At 32.3% G+C, this 24388-nt stretch overlaps 2 protein-coding genes across 2 annotated transcripts; one reads left to right on the forward strand and one right to left on the reverse strand.

Annotated features, from left to right (window-relative positions):
* Positions 1-14: 14 nt before the first annotated feature.
* Positions 15-22728, forward strand: LOC108724374 (probable phospholipid-transporting ATPase IF). Its single transcript, XM_018450721.1, has 20 exons — positions 15-155; positions 521-832; positions 14025-14129; positions 14319-14573; positions 15186-15335; positions 15483-15778; positions 16142-16356; positions 16797-17083; positions 17455-17634; positions 17768-17915; positions 18356-18498; positions 18643-18882; positions 19274-19416; positions 19967-20126; positions 20223-20531; positions 20866-21052; positions 21177-21322; positions 21520-21623; positions 21725-21944; positions 22423-22728. The coding sequence occupies exons 2-20, from the start codon at positions 797-799 to the stop codon at positions 22474-22476; spliced, it is 3378 nt and encodes a 1125-aa protein (XP_018306223.1). The 5' UTR covers positions 15-155; positions 521-796; the 3' UTR covers positions 22477-22728.
* LOC108724375 (2-oxoglutarate dehydrogenase, mitochondrial) lies at positions 1971-13487 on the reverse strand. The gene is made up of 15 exons (XM_018450722.1): positions 12912-13487; positions 12429-12520; positions 12068-12349; positions 11007-11217; positions 10716-10893; positions 10460-10575; positions 10239-10378; positions 8841-8986; positions 8237-8426; positions 7924-8145; positions 6937-7213; positions 4882-4967; positions 4319-4639; positions 3017-3301; positions 1971-2228 (listed from the first exon to the last, which is right to left on the reverse strand). The coding sequence occupies exons 1-15, from the start codon at positions 13297-13299 to the stop codon at positions 2028-2030; spliced, it is 3135 nt and encodes a 1044-aa protein (XP_018306224.1). The 5' UTR covers positions 13300-13487; the 3' UTR covers positions 1971-2027.
* Positions 22729-24388: the final 1660 nt, after the last annotated feature.

The following is a 24388-nucleotide window of genomic DNA, read 5'->3' on the forward strand; positions in this document are numbered from 1 at the left end:
GTGGGTGAGCAAATCGTTTGATAAAGATTTTCTTATCCGTTGTCACGATCAGTATTTTCAGTATCGATTTCCCTTCGCTAACAGATAGTCGATGTCGGTGCATGTGCCGTTCACAGAAAATATTGCCGTCAGTGTATTTATAAAAGCAAAAATCGGTAAGTAAAAAAGGCAAGAAAGAGAAAGAAATATTAATGTCTAATGGCATTTCAACAGCTAAAACAATAACATCGAACATTTCCTCATTTTTCAATCGCGTAGTAATTGATCACCATTGTCAGTCGACCGACAGCAATCGCTTAATTTTTTTTTTCTAAAATTAGTATCACAAAAAATTAGAGGACTAAAAATTTATTTTCGCTATTAATTTATTACTGCTAATTAAAGTAATTATTCATTCCTCGCAATCTTCAATTTTCAACTTATTTACTAAATCACTTTATATATGTATATTGTTATGACTGGCGTCTACTTGTCATGTATGCAATAAAAATGTATCTTTTCCATACATGAATTATTCAAGGAAAAGAATTTATTTACTGTACATGTCGCATAAACAATTGCCTAGACGACAGCGAAAAAGACTACTGCAGGAAGATCAAAAATAACGATCGAATTGATTTCAATTTTGGTGGACAGTGTGTTGTGAAAACATATTTTTACCTGATAATAATGAAGGAGGATATTATGAATGTATGATAAAAATGAAATTCGTGTTTCTTATCGGAGTGTAAGTGTAAAAATAAAGAGAAAATAATTCGACCGAGTGTGGCACGTTTCCTTTCGATGTTAAAACCACATGCGTCGCTTTGAACATTCTCAACTTGACGAAATGGTAAGAAATTGTTATGTCATGTGCGAGCACTTCTCGCTTGAGAAGTTATCGTTGCATTTTTTTCTTTTGTTACAATATAAAATGTTATTTTATATTGTTTTATCTGCAAAGAGCTTTCTTATATTACTATCAAACGCTTTTGAAAAAGCAAATTCCAAGTACGAAAAGTGACCCAATCAACAGATAATGTTTTTTAAATACTTATTTAGTGAAAAAATATTTAATAAATACTAAAAAATATTTTTAGAATATTTTATGCTGATTGGGGATATGTGAATTTCTTTTCGATGAACTTCTTCTTCATTTGTATGTATCATAATTTTATTCATGAGTTAATTAATATTCATGAGGGCATTAAACTTGAACTTCTTCAACAATCACAATAGCATTACGTAACGTAATGTCGTATTGGCTATCTTCAGATTTAAGATTGAGAGTCAGTAATTCGGATAATCTGAGTTCATTCCTTGAATGAGTAAGAACTCAAATTGAAGAACACGTCTAGAATCCGATAAAGACAAACGATTATCAGTTCACTTATCAACCACTCCTTTAACACTTCAAACCGATGTCTTCAGATTTCACATAGAAATGTAAAATTTCTTGCTCGCTAAATTTCAGGCAATCTGTATTTGACGTGACAACATTTCTCGACACAATAAACATCATTTTAAGGCGGAAACAATAAAGTCACTGTTAGCCACTATCGCAAATGAAATTATTTAAGCCGTTAATCATTGTGACCTCAGTTTAAGGTGTAAATTCTTTTTGCATGTGTATATCGACGATCATTAGCGCCTCCCTAGCTTAATCGACTTAAACTCTAGTCCCATGTCGTGCGTCCTTGCGACTCGTATCTAGAAAGTCTTCCGGAAGTCCGATAAAAACGAAAATGTAATGTGGAATTGTTTCAACAGAACAACTCTTTCGTGCACGACGCAGGAAGACACCGAATATTCGAGCCTGCTGGTGAGTGAGTTACGCGCAATCCGGTAATCAAAATTAATCGTAGATGTGATCTCTTATTATTATTAAATGAACGCTCGATTGTGTAAATGTTTTAGAAACAATTTGCGTTTAGTTTTTCTTCTTACGTTACATTTCACGATATATTTCATACAAGTACATTACATGATGTTTTCTCAAAAAGAAAATCGTTTTCCTGATATACAGTTTTATGACAATTTTCAAGGGACTAATCAAGCTTCATCGCGGTTGTCATCATGTTATTATACTCATTCTTGTAAATAATTTTGCTACCGGTCGCTGGCGCCGACGAAGCAGGGCGGCCGCCGTACTTTACGTCGTCCAGCGAAATGCCCAAGGCTAAGGCTATCCTATCTCTCACGTAACAATAAGCACCTTGATTCCTGTGCTCCTCTTGCAGCCACATGATCTGTATATGTAAAAACGTAATTCGAAACAATCTTTTAATCGTCACTGATTTGAAAAAATAAGTGCTTGCTAACCATAAAATCCTTACAGAGATCTAATACTTACTGGCCAATTTATCACTAAAACATTACCTATTTTGTATCTAACAGTAATTACTTATTTTGAGTATTAAAACTTAACACTGAACAGTGTTTTTAATATTTAAAATATGTGTTAATTATTATCTTTTAATATTAAATTGACCAGTATTAGATTTCTATATGAGAACTATACAAGCTATATTTTTGTTAGTGTCTTAGGTCGGCCACACGTTTAAACAAATTTATCAAATATGCTTAAGCAAGTTGCTTGTGCAAATTTATTTGAACGCGTGTGTCAGAAATTTGCACAGTTATTTTAGCTTGAGCAAATGACTTTTCTGACACACATGTTCAAATAAATTTGCACAAGCATTTCGCGCAAGTATATTTGACAAATTTGCTTGAACGTGTGTGTCTTAACATTTATTTTTTCGGAATTTTGTACGTAACACACACTGCTGAAAATATTCTTAATAAATTCTTTTTAGGAAAGTACCACAAATCGTAGAGTATGTGAAATTAAAAAAAAGTATGTAGAATATAAAATCTAAATTCAAATCTGTTTGTTAAATTGTAAAATATTTAAAAAGAGAAAAATTTTTTTTAATATTGGCGATTTAAAAGTTTCACAGATGTGTAGTTCTACTATTAAATATCACACAATAAGTTCTACTATTAAATATCAATAAGTTAGTCGAAAACTTCTCACTTTTGCTCGTGGATATTTTGCCATTTCTTCTGCAAATAAATGATACGGAAAAGGACAGAGCTGTTCGATTCGAATAATCGCTATTTTATCTTCTAATTGTTGTTCCTGCCGTTCGACGATTAAATCGTAGTAAACTTTGCCGGTACAGAGCAATACTTTCTTTACGTTTCCAGGCTTCACAGAAAGATCCGGTATAATAGGCCTAAAGCTCGTACCTAGTCCCATTTCCTCGAAATTCGATATCGCCATTGGATGACGCAGCAATGATTTAGGAGTCATAACAACCTAAATGACATGTATACGATAAATCAGATTTGAGATGTGTCATTATTATAATGGATAAACATAAAAATCAAAACGATTCATCACATGCGACGTTAGATGAGCCTTAAAAAAATTTGATTAAGCATCTTAGAAAATTCTTATGAGAATAAAAATTTAATGAAATAATTGAATTATCCACACATAACTGCGCTCGTGATATGTGCGCAAAAATTGAAGGACTGGCAATACTTGGGAAATAATCGCAACTTAGTAGTTATAGCGTTTAATGTAGCTAGTTTTTGCTATCGCATTGTAATTTACGTCGGTAAAAACTAGAAGATACGAATGTATGTAATGTTCGGTATTCAGTCGACTCGCGTACGCGAGTATGTTACGAAGAATCTTGTCGTTCTTTGTCACGCAAATATTTCACGAATCGCGTAAAATGATATATATAATATTGTCACTAGATATAAAGAAAATTTTTGGATTCAATTTTATGCCAATATCTCTGAAAATACAGAAAAAAAATATTACAAGCAAAAAACATGAGGAAAATATTTAGTGACATATTTTAGTGATTTCCGTATTCTTAAAAATTGATTATATTATTATTGTATTAAAGGATCGGTTTGATCACACATTTATATAATTTTTCTACATAAAGTTATAAAAAAAAACAAAATTTACTGCCTCGAACTCCACATAAAGAGTATACATATATTACAGATCTGTGTTTTCTTAGTTACAAATGTAGCTATACATTTTATCTTAAAAAATTAATCGGTGTTTATTTAAAAGTGAAATGGTGTAAGGTGCCATTAGACGTAAAAAAAAATTTTTGGATTCAATTTTATGAGCTAATATCTCTGAAAATACATCAATCAGAAAATACAGAAAAAAATATTACAAGCAAAAAACGTGACGAAAATATTTAGTGACAGAAAATATTTAGTGAAAGTGCTAGCGAATATTTTTGAGGGTATTACCTCGTAACACTGGTGACAAGTACTCTGTATAAATAAAGACTAAACTAACCAACGGTTTGCGGAACGGCATCAAGATCTGTCGGCGTAAAAGATGAAAGAGATTGGCAGGTGTCGTGGGATTACAGACGATCCAATTTATCTCGAAAAGCTGTCTTGTCATGATTTGCTCGACGGTTTCACCGACGGGAGCACCGGGCTCCGTTCCGGGCACGTGAGTATACTCGTCGTCGCACAACTGAAGAAATCTCTCCAATCTCGCGGATGAATGTTCCGGCCCCTGGGCCTCCATACCATGCGGCAATAATAGTACCAATCCTGTCTGCCTACCCCATTTGGCTTGTCCGGAACATAACAGGCAGTCTATTATGACCTGAAGAGCAATTAAAGCCGCACGTGGCAGATAGTTTTGTAAAATATCGCGATTATTTTTTCGGGATAATAAATACGAAGATTGATGCTCCATTTAATTTTAACTTCAATTAGAAATTTAATTAAGAGAAAAAAATTACTTATTGAGACACTTAAAATAAAAATCAAAATTATAATAAAGTTTTCTTTAGAAAGAAAATCAAATTTTCTTTCTAAAGAGAAAACTGTAGTCGTTAAAGTTACTTGACAGGTATTGACGAAGTCGCCGAATTGTGCTTCCCAAACTGTTAGAGTATTATGATTGTACGATGAGTATCCCAGTTCGAAACCTTTTCTCGCCAAACATTCGTAAGATATTAATTATTAAAGCTGCTATGAGTTATTCATTACTCATTAAATAAATTTCTCAATAGTATCGTATAAATCTCGATACATGCCATCTGTATTTATTTTATTAATCCTATACGCTGAAAGAAAAGATTGGTTGAATATGGCATAGCATTTTTAATTGGTTGCAGCAACCAATTTTTGGTTGCATTAGCCTATCGAAATCCTATACTGATATTGCGGATAGGCTAAAAAATTGGCTGCTGCAGCTAATTAAAAATACTATGTATTTTACAATCTAATTTGCTGCAGCAGTCAATCTTTTCTTTCAGTGCAATACATTACTCGCGTGGAGTGTTTCTGATATATAATCTGATATATATTTCCGAACATTATATCTCAATTTTCTTTGTTCTCTTTGGTTTATAATTCAATTAAGATTGATAATATTTTATCTTTTAGATTTTTTAATCATGAAGCAATTTATTCTAAATATACAGGGTGTTTGGAAATGAAAAATTTTTCGCATAGGGATAGAATGGACTAAACTGAGAGAGAGAGAGAGAGAGAGAGAGAGAGAGAGAGAAAGAGAGAGAGAAGAAAAGTCCTCTACCATTTTACAATTTTCACAATAGTTAAGATATTAATTACTAAAAAGTTGATAAAAAATTCTGAAAAAATTCTTAGAGCTTTATAAGAAGAAAGTAAACAATTTTTATCTCTTTCAGTTTTTCTGTAAAGTTGGTAGTATTTGAGTAAAAAATTATTGAAGACCAATTTTCGACCAATTTTCGACCAATTTTTGACCAATTTTTAGTAATTAATATCTTGTTAACTATTGTGAAAATTGTAAAATGGTAGAGGACTTTTCTTTTCAGTTTAGTCCATTCTGCCCCTATGCGAAAAATTTTTTATTACTTTCCAAACACCCTTTATAATAATGTGTATAATACGCATTCATATATTCATACAAATTTATAAAGCTGGAGTGTCCTAAATATTCCATACAAGTAAAGCCGGCCACACGGACGTTCAAGCAAATTTATCAAATACTCGAATAACCAAGCGTGATTTAGCATATTAGAGAAACTAATGTACTGCATGAGTTGTTGTGAAATTGCGACAATTTGCTGACATCGAAATCTTATGTACAATCTGAGTTAGCAACAAATAGACATCATCAATTTATAAAATTTCGAGAGCAAACGTTGAGAATTAATAATGCCTCATGTTGATAGCAAAATGACGGCACGCGATGAGCTCGCATTTCATGTAAAGTGTCGTGCCGGCAATATAATGCCAAATTGATGGCACGTATATTTTATATGCAATCAAGATACTATCAACTTGCTATCATCAAATTTAGAATTCGCGTGAGGACAACATTTCACACATAATGAGGAAGCATCTTGTCCCTAGTTTATCGACATCTACTGCAACGACTGACAGTAACATGACGATCTTGAACTCATTTGGCTACATGCTTGTGCAAATTAATTACACGTGCATGTGTATCAGAAAAGTATTTGTACAAGTCAAAATAACTGCAGTTTTCTGACACACGTTCAAATAAATTTGCACAAGCAACTTGGGCAAGCGTATTTGACAAATTTGTTTGAATGTGTGTGATCGGTTTAATAGATGAAAAGAGAGAGAATCAAGAGACACGGTAGTGTCTTGGCGCTAATTATAATAAGAGCATCACATAATATAGCACGAGACCGACCGTGTATCTTTTTAACGAAACTGCTGCAATTTATGGCCGTCTTGAGTTTACTGTAAAAGTTTAACAGTTTAACAGCTCTTAGAATAATTATCTAGACTTTAAGGTCACCGGGTTGCGCATTTCATTGCATTAGCAATGAAATGAACGAAGAATTATCGATAAGACTAGATAAGATAGCAGGAATAGATATAGTTATCAATATAATGACATAATAGTTGGTTAATGGCAAACTAATTTTTCCTCACCACACACGCCATATTCCGATAGCGACGAATTCGAGACGGTGTATAGTGCCTGCCTCGGGAAAACATCGCGCAACATGTTCTTGTATGTCTTGTCTCTGCTCTGATCGTGAACGATGTGTATCCGTTGAGTGAAGGTGCCACGCTCGACGTCCTGTCCGGACAATCTGACGTGGTGACCCTCCTTCAACAGACTGAGGAAGGCCAGGCACTCCCCCATCGCCCAGTCAATCTGTCGGGACTCCATGAGTTTCGCTCGCCTATCCATCATTCTCAACACCTATGCGTTCGATAGACAAATCCAAACAATAATACTAGTTTACAAGGTTTTATACAAGAGTATATAAAAATAGAATAATTTCCAATACTGTTTCTAGGATAATTTCCGACGCTAAGTCTGAATCTGCTATCGAAATATGTATTTCCATCAAGTCCGACTTTTAAGATATAAGAAAAGACATTTTTTTCCTAATACATAATGAAGTTTTATTAAAATTAGAAAACAAATCAGAAGTGTTAAGCGTTTAATTTTTTTCGTTTTAATACCCCTCTGATAATGTTTTTCAATTACCATCAAATTTTGGTGGAAAGGTTCACCTTGCTTATCATTTGTCCTAAACTATTTGACATACTATATCTTAAAATTAATATGTTACCTTAAAATTTCGAACTGATGGAATTTTTCTAACAACAGATTCGAAATCAGCGCCCTAAAATACATTTAAAAAAGTTGTTTCCTTTCTTGCAACAACATTAATTAAAATTTGTGAACTAGTGTAATCAATCTGAAACTTGTTCCGCCCTTGAACCAACCCATGCGCGTTTCTCAGCTAATTGATAAACTTTATGAAAGTTCGAAAACTCAGAATTATTCATGAGTACTGAGATAAATTCAACTTGTCAGTCGCAGATTAGAAATTTCTACGTAAAACAAAATAAAAATTAATCCATTTCGCTTTCATGGTGTAACTCATATGACTTGCAGCTAACTTGAACGTGCGATTCAATGTCCTTCGGAGGAGTGGATACAGCATTGCATATCGTTTTAATGGTCGCGATGTCGATACCAGTCGGCGGAATTTTATTTTTCGGAGATTGATTCGAGAAGAATTCAGTCCAGGGCACATCATGCCAGTCGCTCATTTGCATCGAGCTGATGGTCTGCGCTTTCCTGAATTCCTCTTCGCAATGGCTCACGTACTTTTCTATTTCCTACGCACAAAAAAAATTACACGTGCATATGCATAACAGCAGGATTAAATGACAGGATTTAAAGCAGTTTTAAATTATTGTCTTCCTCAACCTCCTTTACGAAAGCTTCTGTTATCACACCCTCTTTAAGTAGTTTGTTGGTGTATATAGATAGAACATTAGGGTGATCTTTTATTCGCTTGTACATGAGCGGTTGAGTTAACATCGGCTCATCCATCTCGTTGTGCCCGTTTCTTCGGTATCCAACAATGTCTATTACCACATCGTTATGAAAAGTAGCTCTGGTGACGTAAATCAGTAAACCTCCTTTATTAATTAATTCTTCTAATTATTTAACGCACTTATAATATATTCTTATAAATTTTACATTTTATTATGAATAATTTTCAGCTTTTTTACTGCAGGAACTAATTATTTGTATAATTTAGGTATAATTTCTCCTTGCAAACAAATTTTTTAAAAAGAATTTTTAAAACATGATATTTACTTATAAAGTATTTAATTTTCATTGCAAAATGTTCTTAAACAAATTTTATATTAATTTATTTAGCATTTATATTAATAAACTTCCGTTCTTTAAATAAAACACACGCTGAGATTAAACAATTAAAAGATATAAATAACAGCTAAAACAGAATCTTTTGAAGTAATACAATAATGATTGAAAAATGAATAGCATTGTAATTTTTTTTTACCGATATTCGCTGGCTACCTTGCTGCAGTAAGTGACTAAATCAGGATCATCAGCATGTACGTGAAAAATAGGAGCGTTAACAACACGTGCGACATCTGTGCAATGTGCACTGGATCGTGAATATCTTGGATCGGTTGTAAAACCAATCTAAAATTATTAACATACATTTAAAATAAATTATTTTCATTTGCTAACACTTTATAGTTATTTGAAGTTTTGTTTAATATTTTGTCAATTATATTTAGCGTCTAATAATTTAATATTAACAAAAATAAATGCATACAAAAGGTATATTTATATTAACACCCAAGACTGATTTTAGGATAGAGTGGGGCTAGTTGTGATGCTTTTTCTTTAAATTATTATAAATCTTCACACAATTATGATAGACTAATGGTAAATGCTTTAAAACGTTGCATGTTCATCTGGCTCAATAATTAAGTACTTATAAATCCTTAATATATCTCGTAAATAAGAAAAAAATTACATTAATTACAAGGATGCAAAGTGGACCAATATGCCCCATGAGGCATGTTGAGCATCCTCGAAGGATAAGTTGAGCCATGAAGATAATCGTTTAATAAGGTTATTATTAATAAGGTTATTATTAAAAACATGAAAGGATTATGTATATTAATCAAATTTTTATTATTTGCATCTTAAATATAATAATTTGTAATATTCTTTCTTTTTAAATGCTTTAATTAACAAAATTAGAAAAACTAAAATCTTTACTCTTTATAATAACAATTGAACGTAAAATATATGTTTAATCGTTAACATAGAATAAAAAGCATTGATAAAGACAGATTTTATTTAAGCAGCTGAGTTTATAAGATTAGCTATGAGATACTGGCTCAATAAGCCCCATATCGGTATTGACTGAAATACTTTTTTATAACTAAAAAAACCGTAAATAAAATAGCAACAAACATTAAAGTTAAAAAAAAAAGGATAATAACTTATATCCATAAAACACATTTGATTATTATCAATTGCTTTAATTACCATGTAGACTAAAAAAAAATACTCACCTAATAATTTTACTTTTGATGTACAAAAACGAAAAAGTGCACGTATTTGGTTGTTGACAGCCGGACACACATTATTGTATTAAGGTACAGTAATCTCTATCTTTGCTACATTACGCAAGCATAAACGTATCTATATATATTTTGGTTATTTAGATATTTGCATTTGACCAACTTGCCCCTATGCTCAAACTAGCCCCGCTCTACCCTACTTAAATATTAACTTTGATTTTAGTTTATCTCGATGTGTGTGTGAATTCTTTTTTTAAAAAAAGCTTTTAGGTAATTACATTTTAATTAAAGTCTACTCAGTTAACTAATTTTTAAAAATTCGGGAAATATTGCCAAAGAGAAACTGTTTTCCCTACTTGATTGTTAATTACGACGTGCATGACGCCACCCGTTGTGTACTCCGGTAAATTGGTGAGATGCATTGTTTCGTAAACGACACCTTGGCCGGCAAAAGCGGCATCACCGTGAACCAATATAGCCAATGATCTTATGCCGTCTGAAGGAATCTTATTTTTAGAATTTATTTAAAGGAAATCTATTAACGTCTGTTAGGAAATTACACATCTTCGATACGTACATTTAGAGTCACCTTTCTCGACTTGTTCAGCACGAATACGACCGACTATGACCGGATCAATTGCTTCCAGATGCGAAGAATTCGCCATTATGGCAACAAGCATTTTCTTCTTAGTTCTACAAAAGTCACAATAAATCAAATATGATAAATGTTCAGACCCTCTACACCCCTTTGCAACTTGGAATACAAGTTTAAACATCGATGCTTGATGCTTCGCATATTAAAACCGACTTTGCATTGCGATGGTTTTCTGCACCTTTCTAGTAACTTCTCCGAGTACGTCCCGAGATGATATTTCACGTCACCAGAACCGAATCCTTCCAAAGCGATCGGGTTGAACTGAGTGAACAATTGGCTCATTGGTTTCAAACAAATATTCGCCAAAGTATTTAGACGACCGCGATGCGCCATACCGATAACTACAGTTTCGACTCCTGATGAATAGAATAAAATAGAAATAAAATAAAAGGTACCGTTAATGAAAGTTCAGAAATCGCTTTGAAACTTTACTTAAACTAACATCTGATTCGAGAATTAATTTAATCACCTTTTAGCGCCGACGTTTCCATGCATTCCGCCATGGATGGTATGAACGATTCGGAACCTTCTAATCCGAATCTCTTCTCCGTTCCGTATTTCTTTGCTAAAAAGTTCTCGAAACTTACGGCCCTCATGATATTCATCCAGATCCACTTCCGGTGCTCCGCAGGCAACTCCCAGGCGCCCGGTATTTCAAATTTTTCCCTCAACCAATCTAACTAATAAAACGCATGAATGATAATTCTATGTATCCTTTTGTGAAAATTGCTTTAAAACCTTTGGATACAAACACAAACATAAAAAAATTCTTAGATTAATCGAAGTCTTCGCAAACTTTTGCTTTTTGTACTTTTCATGACGCAGTGATTCTTTTTTTAAAATCAGTTTCAATAAACATCTTTCAATTTCTTTGTTTCTGGCTATCTTTATATTAATTACTAAACTAAAGTTTGACTTCAAACAGATGCTTTATCTAATGCAGCCTGTAATCAGTATAAAACAACAGTTTTGTGTAATCTAATCTATCAACAAACATTTGCACGACAAGTTCAAGATATCACATTCAAGTACAATTTCAAAAATGTTATTCTAGGTATAAGCTATCATTCTGCAGATACTATCTGTATACATGGAACGATTTTGCTGAAGTATTTAAAAATTTAACTGGACACACACACACAGCTCTAAAAATAACTTTATTGGACTATCAAAGGGTGCATTTCGCACATGATGTGCATAATGCATCATTTATCCTCGTTTTACATTCGGTGAATAACAAGGAAATAATGCATCATGCGGATCATGCGTGAAACGGAACGCAGCTAAAATAATTAGATAGGACGCTCAGACTGATTGTTAAAATGTCAAAACTTTTGCAACATTGTTCATCGTGCTAGAGTTTCTCATATAATTATTTTAATGATTCAAGAAAATTATTTTCAGATCTATACCCATCTAAATTTTTAGATACTTCAGCAAAAATTCCGTTCCTTTCGTGTAGCAGCGAAGCGTGAATGCTTGTGATAAAATATTCACCGTTCCTCTTAATTGAGATCCTGTCGTACATACCATATTGAGATCATGAATGTACGTGTATTCGAGACCTAGATGACCGCAATAAATCTTGTTGAGCCTCGTCAGTATCTCCCGCAGTGGTAAGCTCCTCTTGTCGCCCCCAATAACGGTCAAGGACGCGAGAGGGAATTCTCTATTCATATCCGCCTCCGTCATTCCCTTGAGATGCTGTCGCACTACGATCGCGGGCGGCAAGTTTGCGGTATCCTGCAGCTTCGCTGACTCCGGATTCTGTATGCCTAATGGATCGGTATCAGCTATCAAGTGACCACGTGCCTTTGAGCGAATAAAAGGAATAGACATGGATACATGGAGGTACAAGAATGCGCAAGAATTTCACACAAGAAATAGGTACTTGATAAGCTCGGATTGTAGCATTGATATCGAGTGCGCCGATTATGTATTGATCCCCCTGCATCTGACTGTCCGATTTTCCCCGAACAGACTCTTTCAGAAAAAATGATCCTGTTAGACGTTTATCCGAAAAAATAAACATAATTAGTTCTACTTCTAATTGATCCACACAATGCATTTATAATTATCATGGACATAACATAAATTGTTATTAGTTAATTTTTTTCTCTTATAATCATACAATGTGATACGAAATAATTATAAAATCATTATGCAACTTTACAAATTTTCATAATTGTCATTCTAAGTTAGATTAAGACCAATATTCTGATTTTAATATTAATCCTCTGCTAGAGCAATTTACTGGCGATACGTTGGTTAAACGTTAGGAATACATTGGGCTAATATTGTGCCAATAAACTGTGCTATTAGGGTCCTATCAATCTAACAAAATGACTACAATATGAGATTTATCAAAACTCACTCTTGCCTCCTTCTAAGTTTAATGCCATTAACGCAGAAGACGAACTGATGCGTATCGAACTGGGCTTGGAAAAAGGAGAGTCCTTAGGACTTTCCGCATGGATCAATTTAAAATAGGAGTCCCATGAGGAACTTACGGATTTTCGATCTTTAAGCCACGCCTTGTACATGTGATCCAAGTACTGATTATTGATCATGTTAAGCACATTATCCTTCCTATTGCCATTGTCATCGCCATGTTTGCGGCGTGCCGGGATATTTTTGTGAAATTGTTCGATAATTGATCTACACTTAGGATTTCTCCAGCTGGAGTAAAGATAGTGTACAAATTGCTGGTGTAACCATGACACGGATTGTGCTTTTCGATAACATTGCACTTTCGCATACATGGCCCCATTTGTCGCCGCGGCACATACAAGTGCTAGAACAGGCGAGAAATAATGAAAATGTCGAACGACCGAGAAATTTTGAAAATTCTATCTCACAATCCGATCGAACGAACGGATAATTGTATACGCGATATTATACTTTATGTCATTGTGTGGACTTCCAATTAACCTTTCGATTTCTACATCAAAGTTGTGGCTAAATTCGCGATTGATCTTCGTTTCGGATGAAAAACTCAGAGCGAGACTTGAAACAAATTTCACGTCCTTACTGCTTGGAAAATTTATTTTTCAAAAGCGTTTTATACGTAAATTGTATTTTTGTAAAAGGTGATCTCTTTCCTTCAAATTATAAAAAAAATGTTATTTAAAACACAAAAAATGTGTTATTTAATTATATCTGGGCGATTAATTTTATGTAGAGTTTGATGATACGTTATAATTTAATGTAAAATAATAAAATTATTTAATATTTCACACACACACACACATTTTTATTAGTTTAAAAGCATTTAATACTGATTATTAAATTTAAATTAAACAAAATAATGTATTATGTATAATTTAATAAAACTAAGTATTCGGTTAATACTTAAATTTATTACGTATCTAAAAATTTCACAAAATGTTCCATTTCGACATCGTTTGAGCAACAAAAAATTTAACTTGTTCAAATTCAATTCACAACTATATCTAAATTATAAGCTAATATACGTTTTCATTTACAGGGTACGACATCTTCAGCACTTAGCGATCACAGAGTCGTAAAGATTAATTCTGGAAATGATTCACAAGAAAAACATTTCGTTAGTAATCGCGTCATATCGCACAAGGTATTTCCCATTTTCTGTATCTTATGAAACTTAAAAGATTTAATGTTAAAAAATTCAGATTGTAACACAAGTAAACATCAGCCGTATTTAGCTGATATCTCGAAATGGCTATTATTGTTCTTGTATTTCAACTCTCATTAAAAATATAAGCGACAACAATCGCATTTATCCGATCTAATTTGTCTGCAGTATACGATATGGAACTTCATTCCAAAGAATTTCTTCGAGCAATTTCGGCGAGTGGCGAATTTTTATTTTCTACTCATGACGATAATCGCGGTTTTCATACAGTCGTCAATTTCGCCGTTAACCAGTGCCTTGCCTCTGTCGTTTGTCATTTTAGTGACAGCGTGTAAACAGGGATATGAAGATTATCTACGCTACAAAATAGATAAACGAGATAATCGGAGATCAGTCAGTGTCATCCGTAACAAATGTAAACAGGTTCGTCACGCGTGTTGCCTGCTCTAATTATAATACTTTAACTTAAAAATTTTATTAATTTTAACGCTTATAATAATAAAAAACAGAAACAAATATAAGTTTATAGTATTTCTATATTTACTGTAATAAAATTTTTAATGTATATCCGGGAAAAAATGTTTTATATATTTAAAATTATATATAATTACATAAAATTACATATAATTTTATACATAAATATATATAATTATATATAAAATATGTCCATTTATATATAATTATATATAATTACATATAATTTTATATAATTTAGGGTGTCCTATTTTAACCATTTTACCTTCTTATGTCCCCCTCCGAACTATATAACTTTTGTTTGAAACATTTTTCCGTATCTACCATAGTTTTCGAGAAATCTTAATGCATTATTTAAAATGGGACACCCTGTATAATTATATATAAAACATTTTTTCCCGAGTATTTACAAAATATGTATATGTTTACGTGTCTATTGTAAAATTTTTTAGTCTCTGATTTGAAGATTAAAGTAAAGATAAGAGATTTCTGATAATCTGGAATCGTCAGATCGAGAGAGTATTTATTTTTCATTCATAAATAATATATGATACGTTTCAGGAGATATATTGCGAACAAATAGTAGTCGGCGATCTTGTGAAAGTCTCTCGAGATGAGGATATACCTTGTGATATCGTTCTTCTTTATAGCGAGACTCCGGGTTGCTGTTATGTCACGACATCCAATCTTGACGGCGAAACAAACTTAAAAGTAGTTATCCTTACACTATATAAACTTTTTTAATGCGGGATTTTTTACAGGCAAAACTTTACGCCACAGAAAATGAAAATTTTTTATATCTCTGGAAATATTTTTCGTCATAATTTGTTTGCTGTAATTATAAATGTATAATTTTAGACGTTACACGTGCCGAAAGTGGTCTCAACAATGTCGCTTACGCATATAGTGGCAATGCAAGCGACAATTACGTGTCAGGAACCCTTGGCCAATCTTTACACCTTCCACGGCAAACTCGAGATTAACGATGGCAACGAAACGACCAGCACGCATTTAACGATAGAACATCTTTTATTACGCGGATCTAGACTGAAAGACACCGAGTACGTGATCGGCTGCGCGGTTTATACCGGGCAGGACACAAAATTGTCGCTCAACTCAAAGATAGTCAGCAATAAATTCTCCACTGCCGAGAAGTAATTACGTCCGAGCTTTATTTTGTAATATTATATTAATTTGTAAGACATATTTAGACATAATAATTTCTACGGAGAGAACGATTTTGCTGAAGTATTTAAAAATTTTGAGTTTTGATATTCTAGCAATCAGTTTAAATGTTCTTATACTTAAAAATTTTGATGGCCTAACAAAATTATTTTCAGATTTGTATCCAGCTAAATTTTTTGATACTTCAGCAAAATCATTCTCTCTGTGTACGTCTTCCGTTTGAATTTTCGTTATACCTACGTTACAAACGTTGCAAATGAGTTTAAAGAAATATTCCTATGTAAAGAGATGATCTATAGATCAACTTTACACTTATCTGTTATCATTCGTAGATCTATCAATAAGTATCTTATTGTATATGTCGTGATATTGTTGACTGAAGTGCTAATATGTACCTTACTGAAGCTATACGTTGAAACTCTACAAGTATGGGAAAGCTATTTAGGTCCACTACCCACGACTAATTTTTTAACATTAATTACGGATATTTTGAGCTTCCTTGTCTTATTCAATTACATCGTGCCAATATCATTGTACGTCACCGTTGGTAAGATATTCCTACTTGCACAATTTCTTTTTTAAAGAAAAAAAATTTAAATTAAAATTATTTATATTTTATTTAGTATAAAATTATTTATAAAACGTTAAAAATTATTTAAACTGATATATTTTTTCTCCATTTGTGTAAAAATATATCAGTTTAAATAATTAATATATACATATATTCTCTGAAACTTTTAGATCTCTTAAAGATTGAAAATTCATACACTCTTTTTTAAGATTGGCTTAATTTTTACTCTTTAAAATGAGACTCCACTCCAAAGAATTCAGGGTGTAAATGTATATAACGTAAAAATTAATATATACATATATATGTATATATTAATTTTTACATTTAAGAGATCTAAAAGTTTTAAAGAGTACAAGATGCGTTCGAAAAAAATAATTCTTCAATATATCGATGAAAGTTTACGTGCTTTTCAACAGAACTACAAAAATTTTTCGGCTCCTTCTTCTTCGGCTGGGACTTGGATATGTATGACAAGGATAACAATCAGCCGGCCGTCGCCAATTCGTCAGACTTGAACGAAGAACTCGGCCAGGTTGAATATCTGTTTACCGACAAGACTGGCACGCTCACTGAAAATTTGATGGTGTTCAGGCGTTGCTCAGTTAACGGCAACTTGTATATGGAAAAAGATTGCGACGGAAATCTTCACTTATTGCCACCAAACGGAAACGAGACAGAGGCCATCAAAATGTCATCGTGGGAGGTAAAAAAAGGAGAAAATACTGATTTTATCATTAAAGGGATTATTAATTAAAAAAATACGATATTATTTTAGTTAAAAGAATTCATATGCTGTACTTAAAAATCATAAAAGATCATAAAAGATACTGATGAATGTATGCCATGTGATTTGATGCAAGAGTAATTAATTACCACTCCAATATTTGACGGCAATTATTTACGAATACTGAATTATTAATTAATGCCAATTATAATTAATAATAAAACAATGATAATCAATAACGATTGTATATCAGTATCATAAATGTACATAACTAATAATATTGTGTTTGCCAAAAAGCAAAAATTTTAGTGTTATTAAAAAAATATTATTAAAGATCCATGATTTTTTAGGGTGACATTTGGCATTTCATGATAAGCATATCGTTATGCCACTTGGTCCAAATCGCGCCGCCGAGTCGACGTCCCGAGGTCGTAACCAGACGTACTCTGTTCCGTGAGAGTTTCAGATTGAAAAAAGTCACGAGGGTCAACAGCTCGTTGATGATGCATCCGGACCTGCCGGAATATCAGGTAAAAATAATAGCTCGCATACGGCAAATTTACGATACAGTATCCCACTAATAACTCCCATCTAAGATGAAGTGTAAACTAACGCGATTAAATCTATGTAAAAAAGTATACGAACACACATGACATATTGCAGGCGGCGTCGGCAGACGAAAAGGCGTTGGTGGAGGCGAGTGCCAGATGCGGCGTTGTTTTACAAAAGAATACTAACGAGGAAATGCACATCAAGACCGACAACAGTAATCTGATCTTCCAGAAATTAGAAATACTAGAGTTCAGCTCTGGTACGTGAATATCGAAATAGATGACCAATAAGCAAGAAACGTTTTGGAACATTTCAGCAGCACTGCATATAACGTTGTAACATTGCTACAATGTCACTGGAATGTTCCAAAATGTTTCTTGCTTACTGGGTTGAAATTGAGGTGAAATAATAATTAATGTCATAGATCAGGCCTGTCCAATTTGAGCTCCGGAGCCAAAATGCAAAGCTATCGACGCAAAAAAATTCAATGTGGGTAAGATTTCGAAGACTGTAAAGTGTTGATATGCATCTGAGTGACATTTATCGACATTTTATAATTCCTAAATCTTACTTACATTGAATTTTTTTACGTTGATGGCTTTACGTTTTGGCTCCGGAACTCAAATTGAACAGGCCTGTTACAGATAAAAATAAAATAGTTTTAATAGCGACAAATAACGCTAACGTTACTTTGAACAGAACGCAAGAGGATGTCAGTAATAGTGAAAGACTCGTCAGGAGATATCTGGCTGTACTGCAAGGGTGCTGATTCGGCTGTTATGCCGTTGATAACTAAAGGAGAGACACGAAAGACCAACGCTCACGTTGTTGATTTCTCTATGGTGCGTTATCCCGTTTATGATAATCGCAAAACAAAAGCTACAGCTGAAACGAAGAACTTAGCAATTTTAATACTTTTTTGCTTCTTGTCGCTGCAATTGTATTTTACGTTGCAGAAATTATTGGAAACTCTTTATGATTTTCAGAGAGGTCTGCGAACGTTGGTGGTGGCATACAAAAAGATGAATCAATCCGAATATGAAAACCTGATGCATAACGTCGAGCAGGCCAGACAGATAATCGGTGCGGAGAGAGAGACGCGTATAACGCGAGCGTACAATCTTATGGAGAGCGGGCTCACCTTGCTCGGAGTAACTGCGGTGGAGGATCGCCTGCAGGACAAGGTGCAAGAGACCTTGGAATGTTTACGAGTCGCTGGCATCAAAGTTAGTTCATTGCCTTTGTGCAGACTGCCAAAGAAATCTTTCACTATCCGCGTTGCATACCTTCGTTTCTGCTTTATCAATCATATGTATTTGCCGGCTTTAAAAATTATATTCTAAATTGTATAACTTTCCAGACAATTAATTAAATATATGTCTTTTGCACATTATTTTTCATATTTGTTTTAATATAATATACCATTAATTTTGACCTATTATTAGAGATTTTTTATGCAATTATATTTTTGGATATACATATCTAGTTTTTATATCATACATCAAAGTAGTTTTTTAAAAATATAATTTAGAATAAAATGTTTAAAGCAATCCTGATTAATTGGATTAATTGAATTAGTTTTAAAAAACGTATATAATCGTAAATATATTTTTTTAGATATGGGTGCTGACTGGAGATAAAGCAGAAACTGCGGAGAACATCGCTTTTCTGTGCGGCCATTTCAAGAAGGGTACCGAGGTTTTGAGATTGATGGAAGAAACCTCAGGGCAAACCTGCTTGCTGATTCTCACAAGTTTCGAGTGAGTGCAGTTTGCAAATTCGAAATATTTTCTATTTTTATTAACTATCGATAAGTTTTCTTGACTGTTTCTCGCGCAGTAATTCTTGCTTTGGATTATAATAACACCAAAAATTTATCAAAATGATAAATAAATGAGCACATAATTTTTGGTTTTATAATACATATTTATGTATAAATCGCTTTGAGCTCTCCGCACAAGAACGTCTATTTAACGCATTACCTTAAATACTGAATGAATCGTAAACTGAAGCCTGTACATAAAGCTTAGGTACATCAACACATAAAGAAAATCATAACATAATGTTTAACATTACTGCTACATATAGAATCAATACTTAACGTAAAGTTACACATTATAGATGTTCTTGTGCGAATAGCCTTATTCGAAAGAAATTATAACTATGGAACATAAAATATATCCATTCACGTATCTAAAAGACAAAGAACTCTTTAAAAAATGCTTATAGTATAATTTAAAATATATCAACTCTACATAATATATATTATAATTTAAAATATATTAATCCTACACAAACTACATCTTCCAGACGAAAAATAAAACTGGAACCATATAAGCAGTACGGATTAATAATTGACGGTGTCAGCGTGGCAACGACATTACGAAATTGCCCAGAATTATTAAAATCCGTCGGAATGGCCTGCGAAGCGGTTGTTTGTTGCAGGTTGACGCCTCTACAAAAGAGCGAGGTTTGAACGTTTCTCGATTCCCAAACGCTTCGTTTAGAAGCACAAGAAAGTTATCTAATATTTATTAAGAATGTTAAATATATCTTATATTTGTAGATTGTGCATCTGATAAAAACGTCACGAAATCATCCACACACTGCAGCTATCGGCGACGGCGGTAACGACGTCTCAATGATACAGGAAGCGCACGTGGGTATCGGAATATTAGGAAAAGAGGGTCGCCAGGCGTCGATATCTGCCGACTTCGCCTTCACGAAGTTCAAGTATCTGAGAAAAGCATTACTGGTGCACGGGCACTGGTATTACTTTCGCATCAGCGTTTTGACGCAGTTCTTCTTTTACAAGAATATAGTGTTCATAACGCCGCAAGTGCTGTTCTGCATACACAATGGTTTCTCCACGCAGGTAAGAATAACGTCGCTATTTGTTTCTCTATATATTGTACATTAGAAAAACCGATCTTACTTCCGTAACGTGTAAATGAATTCATTTTCTTTGTATATCATTATGTATTCGATTTAATGTAAGTGAAGGATTTATCTCTCGATTCTCATGAATTGATAAACAGATTTATCATAATTAATTCTTACATTTAAAAAATTTTTATTGTATTGATTTGACAATATTACATCAAAAAGGCCTATTCTTATTTTTATGAAATTTATAAAAGAGAACAAACTTTATATTCGATTAGATTTTATAGATAAAGAATTTATATACAAAATATATTTCTATATAGGAACTTTATGATGGTCTATTTCTAATGAGTTTCAACTTGATACTCACGTCGCTTCCGGTATTGATGTACGGACTACTAGAACAGAATTACAATGCGAAGAAACTTATAGAACATCCATATTTATATAAACTAAATAAAAACAATTATTTAATGTCAAGATCCCAATTCGTAACGTGGATGTTTCTAGGTTCGTGCATATATTAATATTTTATATAATTTTATTTATTAAAAAGTAAATATTATTTTTTTCATAAGTCGTAACATTTATATAGAAAATTAAGATAGATCTGATTATAACATATTATTTTCAGGACTATGGCATGCCTGCATAACGTATTTTACAGTATTCGCTATGACGTCTATCAATCCTACGTATCTCTACGACAACACGCCAGTTGGACAGTGGGTTTATAGCACTTGCATTTTTCATATGGTCACTTTACTAGCAAATCTACAGGTACGTCACGTGTAGGCGGTTTGTATTCGATTAAGGTTGTAAAACGATTTACATTGACAAATGCACACAAAAGAATGAAATTCAATAATTTAAATACTTTTAATGGTCGAATAATTCGACAATTTAATTACAATTCGATGAATCACTGATAAATATTGGAATACATTTATTTGTTGTTAACGATAATATTGTTTTAGATATTGTTACGCAGTTTATATTGGACAATTCCGTTTGTTTTAAGCGTATTGCTATCTGAATTGATATTTTTCGTAACTACCTTTGGCTATTCAAGTTTAAATATGTAAGTATAAAGACTGCGACAATCGAAACGATTGTGGGCATCAAAAGTAGTATTTATAAGCAAACATGATCTTTATCACGAAATCTTTGGGTCTTTTTCAGACAATACGATGGCGACATGTACGGGGTCTTCCAAAAATTATTACAGTCGCCTTCATTCTGGTTACTTACTTTATTTATCATCATTACTTGCTTAATACCTGATTATTTATGGTTGACATACAATACGTACAGACCTCTGAAGATCCTTCGTAGAAACGAAGAGTCTCCGCAAGTTATCACTTGCAGTAACGATGATGACCAATACAATTCATCGCAAACGGTAATAATGCAAGTGAAATTAACGCAATTTTAAAATGTTTGATTTTTTTGAGCAAACTGCCAACAATATTTAATGTAAATCGGAAAGATCCATTTATAAAATCCATGACTAGACTGAGAATATAATTATTTGATGCACTTAAATACATAAAATCTTTTTAAATAGCCAGCTGTTAACGCTAATATTCACATTTAATTTTAGACTTTACGCTGGCCTTAAATATTAAATATTTCTATTGATTAAACTTTTGCAGACTATGAGCTATTCCCGTTGATTTAATTTGCATAAATTTAATTGTTTAAATTCATATAGATATTCAGATATAGATACTGATCGTTTTTAAAAACTAAAATAAATAGATTACTCATACATATATATACCTGTAACAAATTTCACTTAAAAAATAATAAATTAAGCAGTGTGTTAAGTTTTCACAACAATATCGGCGTTGTTAAAAAAAAAACAATTTAATTTACAGAAAAGTTGCATATTTCCATGGAGAGGTAGCCTTTCGTTGCAGAGTGATAAATAATACGTTTGAAATGCAGTCATTTAAACGCTTCAGTATTATTCATGTGAATGAAGAAATAATTATTTGGAACTATACATCATGTACAATTCATTTCATAGGTACATACAATTTAAATTGCTAATACGACTGACTGTATTATATTAAGTGAGCGTAAATGATGGTAAAATCAGTCAAAACTCCATTACCAATTACTTAGCATTGTTAACAAAAGCACTTTTTAACCGTAATAAGCTTTGAATGAGTCTGAAGATAATCATTTATATACCTAAATTATTTTCTATTACAATATTCAGAGAGAAATCATGTAAATAATAAAATAATAATACAAAAATAAAGTATTAATAATATTAATACTAATAATTAATACTTATTTATACTTATATTAATACTACAAAAGAAAGAAATGTTTACGCGCGAATATGAAGCTAGGCATGATCTTTGCAAATTGTTACAGTTCATAGCGAGATATACTAGTCATTAAAATTAATTTCTGTACAAAGGTAGATTTATGCGTAATGATAGTACGGACAAATGCAATATAACTATGTGTCTATTTGCGAATGTACAAGCTATCGTAATTATTGTTATTTATGATTTATATAGCATAATTACCTGTAAGTTTACTGAATGTAATTTCAACAAAACCGCTAGTAATAAATATTAGCAAATTTTATCATATAAAGGAGAGATAAAGTTTCATAGTTAAAATTTAATTTTTTTTAGAAAGTTTCTAAAAAAATATATACATATGATATATAATAAGAATAATCACAAATATACACAAAGTATTTATTATTGCAATATCAATATTAAATATAACAAAAAAATTGAGACTTATATAAACAAAAATAAATAAATGATAATTTTTCTAAATATAAAACATACCTTATTGAATCTGAAACAATATATGTGTCATAAAAATATTTGCGTTAATTGTGGGAATGAATCGTATCAATGTGTTTGTCGTAGTTGTGCGGTTTTAAAAATAAACGCTTTACAAAGCGTAATCTGTGATTTTAACAAAAAAATTTCTTAATGGATCACATATTTATTATGTATATACGTACAAATGTTTTCTAATACCTAATTTTATATCTAAATTTTATATATATGATAAATGCGCTTTACAGTCAGTATATATATTATACGTACTTATATATGTAATCACATGTGATATTTTGTAATAACCATGTAAGAGATAATAAACAAATTTTGTATTTATATACAATATTTATTTCTGATATGAATAAACACAGATTAAATAAACATATTGCAGTTTTCATTTCTAGATTGATTACTTTTATATCTTCACTAAAATTAAATAAATTATTTATCCTTGTTATTAAAATGAATTAAAACAAGGATAAATGATGCATTATACATATCATGTGCGAAATGCACCCTTTGATAGTCCAATAAAGTTATTTTTAGAGCTGTGTGTGTGTCTAGTTAAATTTTTAAATACTTCAGCAAAATCGTTCCATGTATACAGATAGTATTTGCAGAATGATAGCTTATACATAGAATAGCATTTTTGAAATTGTACTTGATTGTGATATCTTGAACTTATCGTGCAAATATGTGTTGATAGATTAGATTACACAAAACGGTTGCTTTATACTGATTACAGGCTGCATTAGATAAAATATCTGTTTGAAGTCAGACTTTAGCTTAGTAATCAATATAAAAATAGCCAGAAACAAAGAAATAGAAGGATGTTTATTGAAACTGATTTTAAAAAAAAAGAATCACTGCGTCATGAAAAGTACGAAAAGCAAAAGTTTGAGAAGACTCATAGTCGGTCGTGTTCGTGCCGAACAAGTCGAGAAAGGTGATTCTAAATCGATATATCGAAGATGTATCGATTTTCGTATTCGTATATATCGAAGATGTGTAGTTTCCTAACAGATGA

Source organism: Mycetomoellerius zeteki, unplaced genomic scaffold, assembly GCF_001594055.1.
Source record: "Mycetomoellerius zeteki isolate Tzet28-1 unplaced genomic scaffold, Tzet1.0 scaffold292, whole genome shotgun sequence".
NCBI classification, from domain to species: domain Eukaryota; kingdom Metazoa; phylum Arthropoda; class Insecta; order Hymenoptera; family Formicidae; genus Mycetomoellerius; species Mycetomoellerius zeteki.

Coding starts and splice junctions, on each gene's coding strand:
- LOC108724374 (XM_018450721.1), top strand. CDS start 797: ATGCGTCGCTTTGAACATTCTCAACTTGACGAAATG. Junction 17,635..17,767: donor CGGACCTGCCGGAATATCAG/GTAAAAATAATA, acceptor GACATATTGCAG/GCGGCGTCGGCAGACGAAAA. Junction 19,417..19,966: donor CTGATTCTCACAAGTTTCGA/GTGAGTGCAGTT, acceptor TACATCTTCCAG/ACGAAAAATAAAACTGGAAC.
- LOC108724375 (XM_018450722.1), bottom strand. CDS start 13,299: ATGTATGCGAAAGTGCAATGTTATCGAAAAGCACAATCCGTGTCATGG. Junction 3,302..4,318: donor TGCCGTTCCGCAAACCGTTG/GTTAGTTTAGTC, acceptor CATGTCATTTAG/GTTGTTATGACTCCTAAATC. Junction 2,229..3,016: donor CAAAATATCCACGAGCAAAA/GTGAGAAGTTTT, acceptor TTACATATACAG/ATCATGTGGCTGCAAGAGGA.